Genomic DNA, 16425 nt, shown 5'->3' with positions numbered 1-16425 from the left:
ATGCATCAGGGCCAATATATTTATCCTTCTGGGCCTTAATGTCCTCATTTGTGAACTTGGAATAATGGTACTTATGTTATAGGAATATTATGAAGGTGACCAGCAAGATATGCAAAACACCTGAAACACCGTAGGCCCTCAAAGAGCTTTTATTATCTCTTCTGATAGAGCAGTTAAAAAACAAACAAAAAAACCAAGAAGGATTCCTTTATGAGGATTTTGGGAATGACATACACCAGGAAGTTCATCCAGAGCAACAAATCTAGGATACTTCCTTTGACATGTAGGCTGGTAGAAAAAGCTATTTGACCAAAGTTAAAGTGAAGTTTAGAAACTAAGAGTCTAACTGGTGTCCTCTACTAGGAGATACAATATTGTATTTTTGGAATACTTCTAACAAAACCACTAATTTTCAAACTTGCCTTGAAATAGGTAGCCCAAAAGAAGACGGAAAACAAGAGAAGGAAAAGCTGTTTTCCTACCAATCTCAAATTCCAGGGAATGATGGATGCCTGGCTCAGAACCTTTGGTCATAGCTACTGCTTTGGTCATAGCTACATACATACATGGTGCTCACTAATGGTGCATCTTTCCAGAACAGGCTAATTCTGATCAAGGTACTTGAGGCTTTTACTGTGAAAGAAGGATTGCAGTTATTTTCCTTTTCCCAAATTGATACCAAACATCAGCTGTATGCGTCTTTATCTAAGGAGCCCGTGAAATTTGTGGAACAGCTTGGTGACCCTGAGAAACCTGTTTCGCCTCTGAAGGAACTGGTCTCATGGTGCCTGGGCCTGTGGGTGCGCAGCGTCATTGACAAGCAAACTATCTTCCTTCCTGGGCAGGTTGGATGCCTTTGTGGAAGGGAAGGGCATCCTGCCAAACACAGGATTCTCACACAAGGAAACCAGCTCTGCAACAAAGGGCCTTCCTTAGGATCCACAATCATCAAAAGTCACGAAGGAGTGGTAAGTAACAATTATTCTAGTCTTCTACAAGGGCTCAAAACCATCATCTTTCTTCTGTCACAGCCAGAATTAGTGTTGAATATATCAACATTTGGGCCCAAGGAACAGGGAAAAGATTTCTGGGATGAAGGGCTTCTGAAATTTTGGGAGATAGGATGAGATAGTGCAGAGCTGCACCAGCAAATAATGGAAGGGGAACCAGACAGGACTGCTGGGGGCAGGCCTATACTGCAGACTTTCTGGGGTGTCATCATCAATGAGCCCTGAGTTTCCACCTCGTGTACCTACCTACAAGCTTTCAGGTCCTGGGCAATTTCCACTATGTCCTTGATCTCAATATCCTCCCTTGTGAAGTGAAAATGACAGTATACCCCTGAAGTACTTTTATTAGGACTAAATGAAAGATTGATGAAGAGCCTAGTGTAGCGCCCATCATTATGTGCACTATTACTTCACATTAGCCTCAACATTTATTTCAACCATGTCAGCATATTGCTTTCATTTTGTCTGCTTAATTATATGTTTTATTCTCAAGGATACAGTTTTATTTTAAAAGAAATTAGGTAAATTATAGTATACGTCCTGCACAGATAAAATCATCAGGTGATGAATGGCTATCTGAAACACCCCTCTAAATCCTGCTGTGCAGAAAGAATGGTACCAGCCCTTTGAGGGATCCACAAAAAAATGGGTCAGACTTCTAGCCCTCAAATATCTCCCAGCTGCCTAAGATAGTTTGCACGGCAGCTGATACATACATGGTGCTGACACCGATGGCACCTACTAGAATAACTGCGGTTTGGAAACAGAATGTTTTCCCTATTAGTGTCACTTTCAAAAGATTAATTAACGGATTGATTCCACAGATATTCAGCGATGCCTTTCCATTTGAATGAAAAACTGTCCTGGATGGTGGATTGACAAAGACCAATAAAATGTGGCCCTTGCCTCTCAAGGGTGTCACAATGTAGCAAGAGAGACAGATATGCCCATTATATCAATAGATATGATGCAGATGACTAGAGTGTGTGCTCAGCAATGTTCTGGGCTGCTCGAGATATACCAGTGGGCAAGGGACAAGGATCCCTAAGATCAAGGAGCTTCTATTCAAGCAGGAGCTATAGTGGGGGTGGGGAGAGAAATAAGCAATAAGCATAAGAAAGAAGTAAATAACATAGTCTGTTAGGTGATAACTCAGGCCAAGGAAAAGGGGATCAGGAATATGGGGTGGGGTGGAAAAGGTGAGTGCACTTAGCAATATAAAATAGGGGTTGGGGGGTGCTTGTAGATTTTCATTAGCATTTGACTCTGACACATGAACAGAGGAGCACTAGAAAGGCTTAGGTGCTGAATGAGAAGTATGTACAGGGACAATGTCGGTGCAAAGGAGAAACATAGCAGTCAGGGAACTAGAGGGAGTGACCAAAGAAGCAGAAGAAATCAAGAAGTGCTGCCTCTCGGAGAGAATGGAAGCACTCACCTGGACTTGATATCCATTGATCTTTGTGTTCACACCCTTGGTTGCACACTGAGCCATTACTCACAAAACCACAAAAGTAAAAGGCCTGTATTCACCCTGTGATTCACTCATTAATCAAAGGGAAAACTTGGAGAGGTATTTCTTGCTCCAATCACTTTGTATTGGGGAAGATTTTACTGAATTATCTACCATAGACGCACTATGAAGCCAATTCTGTGATCCAGGGAAAAACAGTATCCAAGACAGACAAAGAAGCAACAAAATGGGGAGCATATGGAGAGTGATCTGAAGAACACAACCCATCCAACCTCCCCATGTGAAAAGATATATTGGAGATGCCTATGTTCACTCATCTTTCATTTTATATCGCTAATAATCAATTAACAGGTACACTAATCACTGGCCTTTGATCCATGTAACTTCCGTCAACATTTACACTCAAACAATATATTTTTAATCCTTCCTGGACACCAAGGTCAGGCACTGGCCTGATTCAGAGAGTATAGATATGTGTCAGGTTGGCCCCCAGCCTTTAATTTCTTACAAACATGCAGGCCAATTACAGAGCTCCTTGGGTAGAGCAGTGACAGAATTAAAGTCAAGGAAGCCTCAAAAATTAAAAAAAAAGGGGGGGGGGAGAGGTAATTTAATCTTAGTGTAAGTGGAGGGTGGGTACACATGGTCAGGAAAGCCCTTTCAGGCAAGGTGAGGTTAATGAGGTAGGTACTTTTATAATCCCAGTTTACAGATGAGAAATAATACAGTCAGAGATATTCCCTTGCTTCAGGCTGCAAAACTACTTGAGAGAGCCAGATTTAAATTCTAGGTCATTTGTTTGTAAAACATCATGTTTTCTCTCATTGACTATTGTTTGTAAAACATCATGTTTTCTCTCATTGACTACTACTAAAATCACTTCACCTGACTGTTCGCCTTTACTATCTCCTGAAATCCTCTCAGATATGTTGTGGTCACTCTCCTGAAAGTTGGTTCTGGCTGTGAATGCTAAAGGGCTCTGGGAAGGTCTCTAACATTCTCCCAGGGGAAGACATCTGTATCACAGGAATGGCATGGGCTGTGCATGTCAGCAACTCTCAACATCCATGACATGTGTCATAGAGAAGGGAAGAGGATTGCCTTTGGAGTCACACAGACCAAGGTGTGAATCTCAGCTCCCTCACTTACTGTCTTACTTAAGCGCATGTCAGCTGGTTTCTTAATCTGTTGAAGGGAGATTCTGATACTCATTGTTCAGATTTGTTGGTTGATACATATTAAGTATGTAAAACCAATCAGACCACCAATAGATCAAAATCAATGCCCAGAGTGATGATGAAACAATATCTTCTCTTCTGCATCACTTAATTCCATTTTCTGTGTGCAGAAGTTATTGAACTTCAAGTGGTCAAGTAACATGTCGAGGTGACACACTTGATTGGTGGAAGTGAGGTAGGCACTTAGGTGTTCTTTTCACTAGATTGTGCAGGAGAAGAACATCCAGATGAAAATACCTTTCTTTGAACCCAGTGACTCTTAGCAAAAGAACACCTCATGTAAGAAGTCAATTCTCCACATCATCCAAAAAATGACACAACAAACCATAGCTCCTGATAAAAATAATCTGCTGTAGAGACACGAAGACTTGAATTCAAATACAAACTCCACTCTAAGTCTTCTCTTCTATGAATTGCAAATAGTAATCTCCTCTCTAAGATTTAATGGGCTGTTAAACAGGATACAGGGGTCAACCCAGGGCTTGGCAAACAGATCGTATCCAACAAATGTCACACATCTTAACCTCATCCCTTTCCTTAAGACTCCAGGGAAAGTTCACTGTCAACTTTTGCAAGCAGAGGCTATATTTCTACTATGAAAAGTATTTTATCTATCTCCTATTTTTGGTTGGATTTTGATGGGTGGCAGTTACCAATTGTGCCAGCCAGATTTTGATGTACCACAAACCATCCAAAATTTAGTGACTTTAAACAACCAAATTCTGTTTGTAATTCTGCAGGTCAATAATTTCAGCTGAGCAAAGCTGAGTGGTCCTTTCGCTGTTCTCAGAACGCCTGCTTATGCATCTGTGGTGAGAGCCCCTGGCTCTGCTGGGGGCTAGATGGTCTATCATGGTCTCACCCACATCTGGCAGTTGGTTCACCATCGGCTGTGGTGGAGAGAATACATGGGTCCTGGGCCTCTCATCATCCACCTCACCCACACTTCTTCACATTGTTGTTCTCTGTGCCAAGAGCAGCAAGAGGGGGCAAACCGTGGTGTGCAAGTGCTTTTCAATTCTCTGCTGGCTTCACACTTGCTATGGTTCCATCGGACAAAGCAAATTCCATCGCCAAGGACAAGGGCAATGTGGGAAGAGATACAGGCCTGCATGCACAAATTACAGTCATTACTGTAACAGTCTACTGTTACCATACTTTGTGAAACAACCACGTTCATCATTAGAGAAATCGTTAACTATGGGTGACCCAGACAGTGGAATGCTAGTCTCCCAAAAATGATTTTTAATCTTCTGCAGAAAAATTAATAGCTATCTTGCCCTATTATCGATCTAATACATGAATAATATATTCATTGTATGAAATTTTGCCAAAAAAACAGTTTGAAATTTTCCTGGCAGTGTACCAAACCGTCAATTGGGGATCCCCTTATCCAGAAATGTGCTGTGACTTTGCCAGTAATAATTCTTCCTGAACCTCTTTCCATATTCTAATTTGCTATTCCTCTCCCTTCCAAAAAATATGGCCCCAGCAGAGACCTACTACATAGGCATCCTCTGATGTGGAAGTGATAGACTTAGACTGAAAAGCGGCCCCTCTGGTACAATGAGGAGATAGGATGTGGTAACTATAAAGTAGACTAGTGATGTGGCTAGGGCCTGGTTGGGCCACCCCTCCCCACAGACATCAATCCCACCTCCGGGCTTTGCTGGAATTCCTCTGGATTCATTCATACTATCTTTCAAAGCTGAGTCTAAGCTCTATCATTTTCTACTACAATATCCCAACTATATTGTTCAGGATTCCTTGGTATTTTATTTATTGTGTGATGGTTGATACTGCTACTCTGAATACTATCACTTCCCTATTATATTTTCTATATGATTACTACTGGAATACATGAAAGCATCCATACTTTAAATATTAATATTTCATTCTGCCATTGGAAAGAATTCATTTTTACATCATTTCTTAGGCTTTTTCCAAGAAGATATTCGTATCATTTGGAAAAAATGAAAATTTTGTCTTCTTTACTGTAACAATGCTTTTTTCTCTTTACATTCTCCTTACACTGGAAAGACCATATAAAGCAAAATTTAATCATACTGGTGATAATTTGCCCAGATCCTGATTGTAGTGGAATTTCTTCTAGTTGTTTAACATCGTTTGTGTATTTGTCTATTACACACACTGAAGAATACAGCCTGCTAACATCTATGTTCCTACTTTGTTTTTAATTACAGGATGTCACATTCCTTCAACTGTTCTTTGACCATCCATATAACATTAAAATATGGTCAATAGTAGTAGTATCTCTATTGGTTGAAGTCATTCTCTTTATGTCTCCATTTTATCATTTTCTTCATATGCAACCCACACGTTTAGTCATATTATGCTCTAGATATTGCAGGTGTCTGTTGCCACTGGGAACAGGATCGTTTTTATGAGCTATTCTGGGCATAAATGGAGTAGAACAGAACCTGAGAAGCTGATCCAACTTGTTATTTAAAAATTGAGCTGTAAAAATTGAGCTGGTAAGCGAAATAAGTCACTCGGGAAAGACAATTTTCATATGATCTCACGCATATATAGAATTTGAGAAACAAAACAGGATCATAGGGGAAGGGAGGGAAAATTAAACAAGATGAAATCAGAGAGGGAGACAAATCATAATAGACTCTTAATTATACGAAACAAACAGGGTTGCTGGAGGGGAGGAGGTGGAGGAATGGGGTAACTGGGTGATGGACATTAAGGAGGGCATGTGATATATTGAGCACTAGGTATTATATAAGACTGATGAATCACTGACCTCTACCTCTGATACTAATAATACACTATATGTTAATTAATTTAATTTAAATTTAAAAAGGGAAAATTTTTAAAATAAAAATTGGGCTGTTGGGGAACATAAGTGCCTCAGTCAGTTAAGCGTTCAACTCTTGATTCAGCTCAGGTCATGATCTCAGGGTCCTATCAGGCTCCACACTGGGCGTGTAACCTGCTTAAGATTCTCTCTCTCTCTCTCTCTCTCTCTCTCTCTCTCTCTCTCTTCATCCCTCTGCCCTTCCCCTCCCCATTCACGCACTCCCCTTCTCTCCCTCCCTCCCTCCCTCCCTCTCTCTCTCTTTCTCTAAACAAACAAACAAACAAACAAACAAACAAAAATTCCTTTGCACTTACATTTCAGATTCAATTTCCCTTTGATGAGGGATTATTTCCCTGGAAAAGTGAGTTTCCATGATCCTGGTTGCTTGATGCCAGCAGAGGGATTGTGGGTAAGAGAGAGACAAAGATGCCTAAGCTGCAGTATGGCAAAAGTTGGGGGACATCAGAGGTCTTCTCCATAAGGCTACTGTTAGAGCAGGGAAACAATAAGAAAAAAAAGAAAAAGAAAAGGTGAGGGAAGGCTTTTGGTTGTTAAAGTTTTACTGGGATGGACCACTTCTTGGCCAAGAGGACAGCATGACCAAACAGAGAGGTGGTGAGGGAGCACCAAGTGGCTTTGCTGGAGTCCCACACTAGGAGCCTTGTAAACATCAAACTGAAAACTATTAAGGGCTTTCCATAGGTATGTTTTCCAAAACCCAAAGCAGCACCCATCAGTGAGAAAGAGAGAGAAGGGTAGAGGGTGTGGAGGGTGAAGATTGTTGGGACTTAATAAAAGGAGACTTGGGGTGGTTCTGCAGCTGTTGGGTGAATGGGACTCCAAGTGCCAAGGGCTGATACAAGTAGGCGAGAAGTTTACTGTTAGGAAACTGAGGAACAGAGGTTAGGTAAGAGGTCAATAGGAGTTCAAGAAAAGTGTTAAGTTATGGGCTGTGCCAACATGCCCAGCAAGGCCAAGACCCTGACACCCTGAATAAAGGAGACCTCATTTCAAATGGAGTCGGGAGGCCAGCAGGGAGAGCTCTCATGCCCTACCACTGCAGGCCATTGCAGACCCCAACAAAGACAAACTGCTTGGCATTCCCAACAGGAAGAAGCTTACTTTCCCTACTCCAGCAAGAGAAAAAAAGAATTTCTCCTCGCCCAGCAACAAGCTCAGCCAATAGGAAAATACCACAACTGGGCTAATGAGAAACCGTCAGCACCTAGAACTGTTGCTGTCCTTTGTGTCGACTTTGCCTTCACAGCAGTCCCTCCCAACCACCTCCTTTTCCCCAGAAAGTTCCAAAAATCCAAAGATTCCTCTGGTCTCATCTCCAGACTGGCCTATGGGGTGCCATAGTTTGCATGTCCCGAATTGCAATTCCTCTGCTACACCCAAATAAACCCATTTTGCTGATAAACTATAACCGGCTGTTTTACCTTTTAGGTGGACAAACCTGTTGAAGAACTGAAAGGACTGATATGACTCAGCAAAGATTAGGTACTGCTTTGCCAAGAATACTGAGGACCATTTTGACGACAACGGGCCCTCATAAACCTTAAGTCAGTAGCATTCATTATGGGGCGATGATGATGCCCTTGACCTTATCGTCTGTAAAATAAGTGTAGGTGTTTCATGCAACTTGCTGAGGAGGATGAGGAGAAAGGTCTGGCCGCGCCACAGCCAAGTTCCACGCAAAGGCACACGTGGAAACGATCTCGGCCACAGTCACAGCGCGGGAATTGAACTCCCTGAGGAAAGAGATTCCCAGCCTGGGAGGTGCGGGGCGCCTGCGCAGTGGGCCCGAGGCGCCTCACGCGCTGCGGGAGCAGCGAGACCCCCGCCTCCGCCCCTCGCCCTCCAACGTGAACGCGCACGTGAATGTGGACGTGGACGCGGACGCGCACGCGAATGCGCCTCACCTCACTCAACCCCTGCCGGGCGGCTGAGGAGGGAAAAAGACGCCCACAGGAGCCGCGGGTGGGCTGTGTGCGGAGTGGCAGACCCGCCGCGACGGCGGCGGCAGGCGCGGGGGCGGCGGCGCGGGCGCGGCGGCGCGCGCGGGGGGCGGCGGCGCCTCGTCCACTCAGGCGGCTGCGCTCGGGACCCTCCGGCCCGCACGAGGGACGAGCTAACTGACGTACCTCGCCCGCCCCCGCCCCCGCCCCCGCCCCCGCCCCATCTCTCCTCGGGTTCCTGGGACTCAGGGCTAGAGCGCTTTCTCTCCTTGCACCTCTACTCAGCTCTTTCTCTCCCCGGCACCTCAGGCAGCAGCGGCAGCGAGCGGCGGGAGCGGACGGCCCAGAGGATGAAGTGCAAGCCGAACCAGACGCGCACCTACGACCCGGAGGGGTTCAAGAAGCGAGCGGCGTGCCTGTGCTTCCGGAGCGAGCGCGAGGACGAGGTGCTGTTAGTGAGTAGCAGTCGGTACCCGGACCGCTGGATTGTGCCGGGCGGGGGCATGGAGCCCGAGGAGGAGCCGGGCGGTGCAGCAGTCCGAGAGGTGTACGAAGAGGCGGGAGTGAAGGGGAAGTTAGGCCGGCTCCTGGGCATTTTCGAGCAGAACCAAGACCGCAAGCACAGAACGTACGTGTACGTACTGACTGTCACTGAGATTCTGGAGGATTGGGAAGATTCGGTTAGCATTGGGAGGAAGCGAGAGTGGTTCAAAATCGAAGATGCGATCAAGGTTCTCCAGTGCCACAAGCCCGTGCATGCCGAATATCTGGAAAAACTAAAGCTGGGCGGTTCCCCAACCAATGGAAACTCCGTGGCCGCGTCCCTGCCACAGAGCGATCCCTAGTATGTACGGCTCCTGCACAGACTTCTGCTTTCCGCCTATCTTAGAATACATAGTGCCCGGAGCACCTCTCATTCCTTTGCGGTCTCACGGGGAGGAGGGGGGCTTCTTTTGTTTCCTTGGCAGACCTCTGAATCACGCTTGCAAACTGTCTCGGTTGCCAGACACTGTTTTCAGACAATTTGCACGTTTTTCAGATGCTTTCAAAATTGCTGCTTGGTAGCACTGTAACAGATTTCCTAAATCCTAAACCACATGTTTTTTTTTTTTTTTTTTTTAAGGTGCCTTAACTGCTTGCCCAGCCCTTTGTGTGTGTGTGTTGATGCTGTAGTTTATTACATTGCACACACGTGTGTGTGTGCGCGTGCGTGTTTTTGGTACCAATCTTGTGGTTTGTTTTGGAGTGAAGGCCTTTAAAATCTGAACATCTTGGTTGTGTGGCATCTGTATTTTTTGCTTTCTCATTCGCAGCATTAGACCTTGCTAGCAAGCCCTTTTGTGATGGAAATTGGTTTAAAGATCAGATAGATATAGATCTATATATATATTTAAAGTATTTAAGAAATTTTACATCTTGTGGTCTTTCCACAGTGGGCAACAATTTTCGGTTCAGTAATGTGATCTAATTTGCCCTTTTCAGAAGTTTCTTTACCCATACGTACATGATTTCATTTTCTTTTCCTTTTTTTTTATGATTTCATTTTCAAAAGAATTCTGACCACTGGTCATTTGTTGCTGCATATTTGAAATGGCCATTTCCCATATAGCCCAAATGTAGTTTCAGATTATATTACTTTATACACTGAGTATCTTCTTGGGAAAGTATTGTTAGCCAAACATATCCTGATATGTACATACTGTCATGAAAACTGTATTCATCGAGTGTAATTTAGCGTGTTCAGCTTCCAACTCCATTGCCCATTTCTTAATACTGTAGAGCAACCATGGTTTTCTCAATATAAACTAGTCTTTGAAAGAAAGTTATTTCACATATTTGAATTTTGTGACATTCCAGTTAACCTTCCTGACTACCAGTAACCATAGGAGTGGAATTTATATGGCGATTACATCCCAATCCAGTGAGGAACCCGTCTTGCTACTCAGCTTTTACAGACTTCTTAAACTGTCCAAACCCCTGAACAATCTCTCTTAAAGATTTAGGATAATTTTTTTTGTGTGTCACAGGTCAAACTTTTGGGGGGCATCTAATTAAAAGCTCTTGCATTTGCTTCAGTAGTTGTTTGAAATCAGGAATCTTGTTTAAAATGCATAGGTCTGTCTTCTTAAACTACCTTTATTCTCTTAGCCATGTCAGCAGTTAGGTAGAAGTAAAACCTTTGTGAAGAGGGTATTAGGGATGGAAAGTTAATGCCACATATAACACTAAAACATTTTTAAAACATTCCAGTAGTTATTAATGAATATAAAGTAGAAAATAATGGTCATTTAAAATTTTGTTAGTCAAAATAACCTGTTTTAAACACAATTACTGCTGAAAATTTAAGTTACTTTTTCTTAAAAGTTATTATGCTGTTTTTCAACACACAGAGCGATGCACAAATCTTAACTGTACAGCTTAATCAATTCTTAGATAGTAAATACATGTATGTAACCAGAATTCAGATTAGGAAATTAACATTACCTGTAACTCAAAGGCAATTGCATTTCTCCTCCTAATTAGTATTTGCTTTCTTATCTTTTAAGACTATAGAATAGTTCTATTTTTGAAATTTATCGGTTGAGATTTAGATTATAAACTTTTTTTGTGCTGCCCCCTTGTGTTGTTTGTTTTACTTTTCGAAAGACTCAGTTTTTTCTCCATTTGGTTTGTACTGTAATTCTACAAATTACAATACGTTTATAAATTGGTGTTAAAAAGTGAGTTCTGTTGTACTTTCTTTTTTTGGAACTGTTGTACTGTCTAAAGAAATTTGATGCCACTATTTTGGAAACAAGTCTTGTTACAAATTTAAGCACAGATGAAGTACAGGTTTCAATTCACAAAATATTTTCCGTAGTAAAGCTATCAAAGTAAACTAAAAAATGAGTAAGTTTTTAAAACCAGTGACAGTTTCATCATCTGAATTATATAGTTTGATAAAATATGGCTATTTAATTTTTTTCTATTTTTTTTCTCTTAAAAAGTGTTATGTAGGGATGCCTGGGTGGCTCATCAGTTTAGCGTCTGCCTTCAGCTTAGGGTGTGGTCCGGGGTCCCAGGATGGAGTCCCAGATTAGGCTACCTGCATGGAGCCTGCTTTTCCCTCTGCCAATGTATCTGCCTCTCTCTCTGTGTCTCTCATCAATAAATAAAATCTTTTTTAAAAAGTGGTATGTATTTAATATCTATTTGAGCACGTTTAATTTCAAACAACCTCACATTGACCCTAATATATCTTTCCCCAGCAACCTAGTTATTCAAGAAGATTCTTAAGTTCTACCTTAACAGAGCAGACATGTTGGATTTTTATTTTATATATTTTTGTCAATGAAAACCCCTTCCTCCTGAAATGCTGCCACAAATGTCTTGGAGGCTTACTTAACTTGTACTTGTTTTTCATGGAGGTAATACTGCATTATTTTATTTGGTTCTTAAGTATGTAACAAAGGCAAAAATCCAGTGTTCATATTAACCTAATAGGTTAATAATATTAAGAATTATTAGCCTATAAACATGTTGTGAGCTTTTTTTCCTTCCTTTTTGACAAACATTTAGAATAAGTCATATTTTTCAGGATAGACTGTCAGGTTCATTTAAGTGGTTTTTGTGAAATACTTTCTGGAGCCTAGCCTTGTCAGAATAGTTAAAAGTTCCAAGGAGATTCTTTTTTTCTCTTTAAGACCAAGAATTTCAGGCCAAAACAGGTAACCAGAGTTAGTATATAGAAAATTTCCAACACCTCAGCACTCCAAAAATTGAGGCACAGTTTGGATTTCTTTTCCTTCTAAGATTGTTAAAAATTCACTTGAACATTGTTTGGTTTTTCAGCTCTCCCCTTGATAAAAAAGGGAAAGGAGTACTCCACAGATAATTAAGGCTGCAGACATGCATCAGAAATTTATTTTCTGCATGTTTTATAAATGGCTTACATTTTCAGCAGGTCAAATAGTTTATTCTTGTTAATGTTTTCACATTGGGGGTTAATATAGACACATTGGTGAACTGGAAATACTTGATGCTCTGTATATAAAGTGTACTTTTTTCAAGAAATGATGTGTGTATATATACACACACATGCATACACACACAGTATATTTGGCTAAGCAAGAGCTTTTACTTACAGGCATCCCATGTGGGAGAGCCACCAGGCACCACCAGAGTTTTTAAATATTTTCTTGGCAGCTGTCTCCTGATAAACTGTTATACTGTATTTAGCAGATTTTAAATGTTCCTGGGCAAAGAACACTATGAGAACTGGAAAAGTCACTATGATAACAAGTAAAACATGATATTTTTAGGAGACAGTTTGGTGTGATACAAACTACAGTTGTGGTTTTTAAGTTAGACAGGCTTAGGGTTGGAAACCTGGCTCCAGTTCTTGCTCACCCTAACTTCAACCAAGTTATCTAACTATCTGATGCTCAGGGTTTTTTAAAATGTAAAATTTGAGATAATAAAAATAGATACTTTATAAACTCCAATGGGAAGTCTTTCCTGACCACTGGATTAAGATACTTTCTTCTGTGTGTAATGGTTCATGGTTCTCACAGTTTACTTATTTGCATGGTTGTGTGGCTAGACCACAGACCTTTTGATGGGTGGGGACTAGCCTGAATTATTTCCATAAGCCTATAGTCCAGAACATGGAATTTAAAATTTTTTGTTTTACATGACTACCTATCTTTTCTGCAAAACTTGTAGTAGCATTGCTTTCCTGACTTTTCTGTTTCATAATATAACTTGGAACTCCCTCAGCTACTGATTCAGACTTAAATTGCACCTGCATTAGATTATTCTGTGAAGACTTCCCCAAGGCAAAGTGAGTGATGCAGATAATAGGCCCTTTATAAATTTGTCAATTGGAGGAACTGTTAAATTAGTATATATACCTGCTAATTATATGTTGGTTTGTTTTTCCAGATGAACAGCAAAGATTTCAGTATTGCTTGAAAGAATCATTGATGTGAACCATTGATCAATGGACTTTTCAAGTAGAGGTGAGCGTTTCCAAGGAGACAGCTCATCTGATTTTCCTCCTACATCTTGGGACACTCCTTATCCATCTATTCCACTGACAACTCTTGCCCTGGTTGTTATACTATTGTACATGAACACTCTTACTTCAACACCTATAGCCTTTTGTTGTGCTTTTTTTTTTAATGTGTCTGCCTTCTCCATTAGACTGATATCCTTGAGAGCAAAGACCAGGATTTCTTAATCTTTGCATATTCTGTATATGAAACACTACTTGAAATATGAGTGACATCACCGATTCTTTGATTCAATTCATATTTTGTTATCACCATATGGCAGAACATTCCTGTTTCAATCTGGTGCTAGTAGAATATATGCTGTCTAGGCATCATGTATGTGGCTTTCCTGTATCAGGTGTTTCAGAAACTTTTCAAGCCAGTTGTAAGATGTTCAAGGACAAGAATTATTACTCATATTTCTATGTCATATCACACAGTGGCTAGCACCATTTTGAGATTACCCTATCACATAGGGCAATATTTTGTAGAATCACTCATTTGTGTAACAACTTCAGTATTTTTGTACTGTTGTTACTTTGCTGAAATTTTTATTCGAAAAATAGCACTTGCTATAAAACTGCTATAAAATACAGTGAACACAATATTGTGAATTTTTATAAAAATAAATTTTAAGATAATATACAAATGATTTATTTAATGTTTTTGCAATGCCCTAAGCACTTATTTCATGTAATCTTAACATGCCTTTAGAGAAGATTGTTTTTCTCATTTTATAGGTTTAGTATAGTATACTGTATTATTTGATGCCAGAGCCAACAAAAACTGCAGTACAGGTAGTTTCCAAAGTTAATTATACCACTTATTTGCCTAGGTTTCTTTTGCGTCTCTTACTGATTCTGTTGGCCAATTTTCAACCCCTTTCCAACACACTTAGCTGGGTTCTCGTTCTACCTGGTCTCTGCATGTGAGAATATGGAGGACTGAGAGACAGCTGAATTGTTACCACTTAGAAAAGGCATTGAAGAAAAAAATTCCTGTCAGAGGTGGGAACAGAATATGAAGAATTTATATAGGGAGGACTTGGGTCAGCTGTCTCCAGAGAGCAACTTTAAGAAAAGGACAAAGATGTTTAGGGATAGTCTTATGGAGTTTTGCCATGGGATGTGTAATGTCAGCACTCTTACCCAGCTTCCTGCAAAGGTCTCAAAGTGGCTTTAATATGGTAGTTTTCTTTCCTTTGCATTTATAAAAGCAATTACATCAGAAAAAACATGAGTTCCATTTTAGGTGAGTGTTACACCCTCATGGTACCAGTGAAATATTTCACAAGATCCTCCTGACCAACTTTTTGCCCCAAACTGAGGCCCTGATGAAGGGGAAGTTGACAGAGGAGACCTGGAAGGAGCTGCAGGCGGCAGGAAAGAGTCCAGAGGACTTAGAGAAGCTGTTGCCACACAAGGTCTTTGAAGGAAATCGCCCAACAAACTCTATTGTGTTCACCAAGCTCACGCCATTCATTCTGGGAGCCTTGATTGCCATGTACGAGCACAAGATATTCGTTCAGGGTGTCATCTGGGACATCAACAGCTTTGACCAGTGGGGGGTGGAGCTGGGAAAGCAGCTGGCCAAGAAAATTGAGCCTGAACTTGATGGCAGTAGCCCAGTCACCTCTCACGACTCTTCTACCAACGGGCTAATCAACTTCATCAAGCAGGAGCATGAGGCCAGAAGCCAATAAACTCATGCCCGGCTGCAGTCCCTTTGTAACTGGTCCTTGTCTCTCCTCACCAGAGATGCGCTGCACAGTCTTTCCCAGAGCACCCTCTGGTTGCGGGCTTGGAGCACAAGCCCTTTGGGGGAAGCCGGTCTGGAATTGCCACCCCTGCCCATCCATGTCCGTGTGCCCGCTGTTTTATGATTGGCTGAAGTGTTCCAGTGCAGCTGATTTTTCTGACTGTGTTCGCTTTGTTCGTGTACCAGATAGAAAAATAAAGATGCCACAAAGGAAAAAAAAAGTTAACTAATTGTTAACTCAGTCCTTACAGAATTGAAATCACACATTTCCCAATTTATTGTTTTTTGTTTGTTTTGTTTTGTAGATGTGATATGGTACTCTGGTTATATTTTTTTTTAATCTTTATCTTTTAAAGAAACGTACCATAAATTTTACAGATGAAATGATATGCTACTGGTATTTGCTTCAAAATAATCTGAGGGTGGGGTAGGTGAGCATATAGATGAAATAAGATTGGTGGTAAGTTTATAATTTTTGAAGCCATGTAACAGATATTTGGGAGTTCATTATACTGTTCTCTATACTTTTGTATATATTTGAAATTTTCCATAATAAAAATTGAAAAACAATTCTTCATTGTCTATTTGTAGGCCCTTGCTATCCTTAAAACTTAAAGTAGGGAAGGCTGGTTAGAAGTCGGATCTATAGCCCAGATAGACACACTCACCCCTCCTCTTCAAAAACCTAAGTTTTGTTCCTGAACTAAACATATTGGTAGACTTGCTCTTCCTTTAATATGAATTATTTCCTTGGAAGTCTCCCAGTTCAACTTGCAAAAAGACTTTTAGCCTCATCAACACGCCAAACATGACCAGAAAACTTTGAACCCCAATGGTGGACATGAACTTAGGTTCCAGGTGAGACAGTACTCCCATTGTACAATTTAGCTTTTTTTTAAAAAAAAAAACTATTTTATTTATTTATTCATGAGAGGCACACAGAGAGGCAGAGACATAGGCAGAGGGAGAAGCAGGCTCCCCCCAGGGAGCCTGTTTTGGGACTCGATCCCAGGACCACGGGACCATGCCCTAAGCCAAAGGCAGATGCTCAACCACTGAGCTACCCAGGTACCCCTCTACAATTTAGCTTTAAAAAAACTAAATTTTTTCTGATTAGGAAA

At 41.2% G+C, this 16425-nt stretch overlaps 1 protein-coding gene and 1 long non-coding RNA gene across 5 annotated transcripts in view; one reads left to right on the top strand and one right to left on the bottom strand.

Annotated features, from left to right (window-relative positions):
- Positions 1–16425, bottom strand: part of LOC144309004 (uncharacterized) — a 54555-nt gene that overhangs the window by 7553 nt on the left and 30577 nt on the right. The window contains exons 2-3 of one of the 2 annotated variants that reach the window (XR_013375154.1): positions 6867–7038; positions 134–4830 (exon numbers count right to left, since the gene is read on the bottom strand). This is a non-coding gene — a long non-coding RNA (uncharacterized LOC144309004). Of the gene's footprint in view, positions 1–133; positions 4831–6866; positions 7039–16425 lie in introns of those variants that run through there. The other variant, XR_013375155.1, reaches the window with a different exon arrangement.
- Positions 8022–15525, top strand: NUDT11 (nudix hydrolase 11). 3 transcript variants are annotated; one of them, XM_077889993.1, is made up of 3 exons: positions 8022–8055; positions 8823–9357; positions 13437–15525. In XM_077889993.1, coding segments are annotated over exons 1-3 (555 nt in total). In that variant the 5' UTR covers positions 8022–8036; the 3' UTR covers positions 13438–15525. The 3 variants fall into 3 exon arrangements, with proteins under 3 accessions (XP_077746119.1, XP_077746118.1, XP_077746120.1); XM_077889992.1 differs by lacking the exon at positions 13437–15525 and having other exon boundaries at positions 8823–11693; XM_077889994.1 differs by lacking the exons at positions 8022–8055; positions 13437–15525 and adding an exon at positions 8412–8535 and having other exon boundaries at positions 8823–11693.

The sequence above is a fragment of the Canis aureus genome, chromosome X (assembly GCF_053574225.1).
Source record: "Canis aureus isolate CA01 chromosome X, VMU_Caureus_v.1.0, whole genome shotgun sequence".
NCBI lineage: Eukaryota > Metazoa > Chordata > Mammalia > Carnivora > Canidae > Canis > Canis aureus.
Note: the sequence above shows the minus strand (reverse complement) of the source record. Positions and strands in the feature narration are given on the sequence as shown.